Source organism: Rattus norvegicus, chromosome 3, assembly GCF_021556685.1.
Source record: "Rattus norvegicus strain SHRSP/BbbUtx chromosome 3, alternate assembly SHRSP_T2T, whole genome shotgun sequence".
Taxonomy (NCBI): Eukaryota; Metazoa; Chordata; class Mammalia; order Rodentia; family Muridae; genus Rattus; species Rattus norvegicus.
Window position 1 is genome coordinate 97,812,670 of NC_141536.1, and position 6,092 is coordinate 97,818,761.

The 6,092-nt window shown below is 34.7% G+C and overlaps 1 protein-coding gene across 2 annotated transcripts; it reads right to left on the reverse strand.

The window, feature by feature from the left end:
* Window positions 1–265: 265 nt before the first annotated feature.
* Window positions 266–5,728, reverse strand: Or4f7b (olfactory receptor family 4 subfamily F member 7B). Of its 2 annotated transcripts, XM_087653696.1 has the most exons (2): window positions 5,717–5,728; window positions 266–1,216 (listed from the first exon to the last, which is right to left on the reverse strand). In XM_087653696.1, the coding sequence occupies exons 1-2, from the start codon at window positions 5,726–5,728 to the stop codon at window positions 266–268; spliced, it is 963 nt and encodes a 320-aa protein (XP_087509822.1).
* Window positions 5,729–6,092: the final 364 nt, after the last annotated feature.

The window sequence follows — 6,092 nt, forward strand, 5'->3', positions numbered from 1 at the left end:
CAAACCAGTACATGCCTCTCTTTAGTGAAGTTTCCTTCATGTGCATCCTTTCATGTGTCTGCTTTAGTGAAACATCCTTTCACCTGTGTCCATCTCAGGAATACACTCCTTCAGCGTTTGGCCCCAGCAAAACACCAAAACACTTAATGTTTCCACTTCAGTTAAGGAACATGAAAGGACTCATCCACTATGCACACTGCTGATTCCATTTCAAAAATGCCTTCATATAAGACATATTGTTACTCAAATAAAGATGTTATACTACTTATGAAATGTTTCTAAAAGTTAATAATGCTTTGAAAACTCTCTTTATTGCTACCTTCATCTCTTTATTTCTGAATGTGTAGATGACTGGGTTCAGAAAAGGAGTAAGAACTGCATCAAAAAAAGCAAGAAATTTGTCTATCTGGGAGTGAGGGTGGGGCCATGTATATACAAACAGAGTGGGACCAAAGAAAAGAAACACCACTGTGATGTGAGCTGAGAGAGTAGAAAGGGCTTTGGATGAACCACCTGAAGAATGTTTCCAGACACTGAACAGGATGAAGATGTAGGAGATGAGAAGCAACAAGAAAGAGCCAACACAGATGAACCCACTGTTGATGGTGACCATGAACTGCAACTTGTAGGTGTCTTTACAGACCAATCTGAGAAGTCTAGGAAGGTCACAGTAAAAGCTGTCCAGTACATTTGGACCACAGAAGGGTAAGTCAATAAGGAAAGCCAACTGGAACAGTGAGTGGCTAGTGCCTAGGCCCCAAGCAGCAGCCAGAAACAAAGTACACACTCTTGGGCTCATGATGGTAAGGTAGTGCAGAGGCTTACAAATGGCCACATATCTGTCAAATGCCATGGCCACAAGTAGCACCATCTCCACTCCACCAACTAAATGAATGAAGAAGATCTGAGTGATACAGCCTCCAAAGGAGATGACTTTGTGCTTTCTAAACAAGTCATACACCATCTTGGGGGAAGTGACAGAACATGCTGCCAAATCAATGAAGGAGAGACCTGCTAGTAGGAAGTACATAGGAGAATGTAAGTGAGGGTCAATGGTCACAGAGAATACAATGAGGATGTTTCCAGTCATGCTTAATATGTAGAGCACAGAGGAGACCACAAGGAGGAGGAGTTGAATCTCCCACGAGTGGGTGAGTCCCAGAAACACAAATTCAGACACGACTGTGTAGTTCTTTCTATCCATTGATTCAGCCAACTGGGTAACAGATACCCTTATGAGAACTAAGAAAATGATAAGAAAGTATAATCATTAGCAATGACAGTAATTTGATTTTATCTGTTCATATTATTAATAAAACTACTTAGTTATAAAATTAATCACACGGACTTAATTTTAATGCTACTAAATGATATGAAGATAACAATAATACTGTATAATAAAAGCACAAAGAAGCCCCTAAGAGTCAAAAATTAATGAGGAAATTACACAAAACTAAAATTTCATGAATATCTATACCAATAAATAGAATATGCAAGCAAGTAATTATGCTTGCTTACAAATACAAAAAGAATGCATGGGAAATATAATTTTCTCCAAAGGTAAAGAAGACCAGTGTTAGATATGTCCATGAAATGCTAAATAATTTCTTCAATTTATTACAATTTTGTATTTCACATTAAAGTCATACAAAGACTGTTACAGGGAAATATAAACTAAAAATTAATTGTTGACTCTCCATCTAAAATTGACAACTATATAATACTTAAGCTGGAATTGAATTTGAACGTCATAATCTAAATCATAAGATATTATTTGATATTAAATAAATGAAACTAATATAGTATAGGAAGAGTAACGACTTTATAAAAGGCAGAATGTACATTCTTTGTCATGTTGACTAGGCTCCCAAATCTTGTAAGTCATCTCATTTTTAAATGTGATTTTTAAAGTAGGACATGATTACCATCCTTGACAGTTTGCATGTATAGTTTGGTAATGTAAAATATATTATTGTGAAATAAATATTCCAAACTTCATCATAAACTTTGAAATGTTATGTCTATGAAGCAACTCTAAAGCATAACTCCTAAGGCCTTTTCTGGTTTCCAGTAAACATTTTATGTTCTCTATCTGTCAATCTAACAACTTCATATGTTGACTACAATTGGGATCAGATGGGACTTTGCTCTCTGTCACTGTTTTGTCTCTCTTACCATAATCTACTTCAAAGTGGTCTACTGAAACTTTTTCTCTTCAGCTTCCAAGTTCAACACAGATTATAGCCAGCCTCTGTGGGCCATAGCACTATGAGGATTGATTTAGCACCTATTATCCGGTTCTGCAAGGTTTTTCTCTGTGCCTAAGAAATACACAGACATGTAACTTTTCACACTCTCTTCTCCTTATACACATGCCTATCTGGTGACCTTGGATGACAAATACATCTGCAATCTCATTTATTGTGTACTTTTCCTAGCATATTCATAGCTGTTCTTGTAGAAGATGAAAGGTGAAGTTTTCTTCATTATTGTCCTAAGTTTACCCATCCTTTCCTTGCGTGTTTATGGGTTGGTTTTGTTTGTTTGTTGCTTTAGTTTCTTTTTTGTTTTGTTTTGTTTTGTTTTTGGTTTTTTGTTTCTTTGGTTGGTTGGGTTTTGTTTTTTTTTTTGTTTTGTTTTGTTTTGTTTTGTTTTGTTTTTTGTTTTTTGTTTTTGCTCCCTTTAAAGTATTCAGATTTTATTTTTATGCTCACTGGTCTGGTGTTTTGTAACAACATCTTTGCTATGTCTGACAGGTTGGAGGTATATCATATGTTCAAAGCTTCAAGTTTTTAACTCATTTTTAAAACTAAAAAATATCAAACTAGTAAGTAAAAAATGATAAGACCAGAGATGTTTTTCTTAGCATTGATCATATATAACTAAATCCAGTACTGAATGACAACTGACACCTTTTAATTTTTGAGTGTGTATGAATTTGAGGGAATTAAAAAATTATGGGAATTAGGGTTAGTTCATAGTGGGTTTGGGTTCTAAAAATTGTATTGCCTTAGAAGACACCGAGATGGAGAATCAGTTTTCTGACACCCTTCATTTGTAGACACAGCTTCAGAAACTGATGATACCTTCTTAATTTACCTTTTTGCCTCAAGCATTCCAGAAGCTTTCACTATGTCCTGGTCTTGTTGAGCTTATGATCTGCCAGTCAAGTGTTGCACACTCAATTAAGTCAAATGACTAAAAGACATTTTCTGCTTTTTCATTCTCAGAAATGTGAGACTTTGGCGAAGGGAATTCCATATGCTCCCCTGTATGGGAAGAATAAACAGAATGAAGAGTCTGTTAAGAAGGAAACATGGACAGAAACATGAACAACTGATGCACTGAGGAGAGGGCTAGGGATGTTCTACTGATAAAAAGAAATCAAGGCTTTGAGTCAGAAAATATAATCACCTAGGAAACACCTAGAACTCTTTCACCATGGATTTACATTTCAGTGAGGAAATATGTGGGACTCAAGAGTATAAACTGAATATTCACACTATTAGCAGAACTAAGAAGCAGAGTCCAGGACTCTGGATTGTTGATCTATAAATTGAATACCCTGTAGAAAATTACCTAAGAAAAAAGAACCAAATATCAAAACTTTAAATGTGACTTCTGTATTAAAACTAATAATGTATATATATGTATATATATACATTTTTGTTATTTGTACTAAAATGTTTTGCATTATAATTAAACAAGATATAAACTCTGAACAATAACTATGAATAAAACTGATAATATTTGTTATTATCACACAAAACTTTCACTTATTACTTTAGTGATAATTAGAAAAACTCAGGAAAAATTTAAAATAATTTTTTTAATTTAAGAAATATTTATTATTGGAACATCTACTCTGCCTCCACATTTTTAATCTTCTCAAAATGCTTAGCATACATGATCATCATTGATATGTAAATCAAAGCTACATTGAAATGTTATTGCACCACAATCAAAATAGCTTTCATGGAGAAAATAAACCAAAAAAGAATGCTAATAAAATGCATGGGGGAAAGGTACCCTAGTTACTACTGTCCAGAAGAAAATTAATCCAGACACCACACAACTAGTTAAGCAAGCTCCTCACAAAGTTAATCTATAATTTCCATACACTCCAGCAACATCATTGTTGGTTATATACCCACAGGGGAACATACCAACATGCTACAAGGAGATTTGAATGTCCATTGGATTGTGTTACTATTCACTATAACCACCTCTGGAGCTGAGTTAGGTGCCCATCAGCAAATTAATGGATAAATAGAATGTGTTAGGTATACACTGTTGACTTTTACTCAGTGATAAAAAAGAATTTTATATTTATTTTAATAAAATTGATAAAACTAGAGATCATTGTGAGTAAAATAACCCAGTCATAGAAGGAGAAACATTGTACAGTTTCTATCATGTTTTCAGCTAGGATGTAAATCTAAAGGAAGAAGAACTTAAGGGTATAGAAGAAGACTATAACAATGGGGAAGTCTTAATAAAGTATAGGAGGGGGGTAAATAGAGTCAACATCCATTATGATAATCAATTGAAATGTCATAGTAAAACATTTTGTAAAATTAATAAATACTGATAAAAAGCAATGAAAATTCACAATGCTTTTCTTTGCCATACCATGTGATAAAAGTCAGCATTTTGTCTACAATCTGTAGTTTCCCAGCTCAGTAAATCTGTTAGAAAAGCATAAATTTCACAGATAGTACTTCTGTAATATAAAACAATAGACAATGTATGATGCACAGAGAATATAGAATATTTATTACAGTTTGAAATAAACTACTCATGTTATCTAGAAAATACATGTATGGAGAATTTGGACTGTTGAGGAAATGAATGATAATAAAATAAAAGCACCTTGTTCAACAATATGCAGATTTTTTTGCTTGATAATCTACCTTTTTTATTATTATTATTAACTTGAGTATTTATTATATACATTTCGAGTGTTATTCCCTTTCCCGGTTTCCGGGCAAACATCCCCCTCCACCCTCCCCTTCCTTATGGGTGTTCCCCTCCCAACCCTCCACCCATTGCTGCCCTCCCCCCAACAGTCTACTTCACTGGGGGTTCAGTCTTAGCAGGACCCAGGGCTTCCACTTCCACTGGTGATCTTACTAGAATATTCATTGCTACCTATGAGGTCAGAGTCCAGGGTCGGTCCATGTATAGTCTTTAGGTAGTGGCTTAGTCCCTGGAAGCTCTGGTTGCTTGGCATTGTTGTACATATGGGGTCTCGAGCCCCTTCAAGCTCTTCCAGTTCTTTCTCTGATTCCTTCAACGGGGGGATAATCTACTGTTTCATTTCTATTGCCTACGGTTCACAATGGGCATGAAAGTCAGTAAATATTACTAGAGTAAAACACTGGTAACACTACCTCATTTTCTTCCTGCCATGTCTTCAAATAAGATCTATATACAAAGTTTTCTCATATCAAAATTGATATTAATCACAACTAGTAGTCTATTCTCGAGCATCAGTTTCTGCACAAAACAGTAGAACACATCTTGCATGGGCTCTTAGGTAGGTACACAATAACACTCAATTTTTAAACTTTAAGCAACAATGTGAGTGGTAGAAAGGAATGATGAAGAAGGTAGAAAATGGAAGGAAAACAGTCATAGAAACTATGGAAAGTTATTATGAGAGGGGGGTGGGTATAACCAGACAATGGGGAAAACTAGAAGTTCAGATAACAACAAGAATGATCATAAAATCCAACTCCAATTTCCAATCAAATAATCTAGAACTTCTCCTGGCTCTGAGATTAAGGAAGAAAAAGACCACCCTTTCTAGTACTTGCTCAATTAGACTCACAATTTGTCTAATTACAAATAAAATTTGCTCTTTGTGATATAATAGACATGTGAATGACCATAAATTATAATTGTCATACTTATTTAAAAAGCCCTGAGTGTACTGAGCATGAGATTCTGTACTAGAAGAGCAGATATATTGACCCAGTATATGCAACTTTTAAATACCCAAAATCCCCTCAAAAATTTCTACCTCTCTTCATGAACATCTCAAAATTTAGAGTGTTCTTTTTAGTATAGTACAGTAGAGTGATAACTGA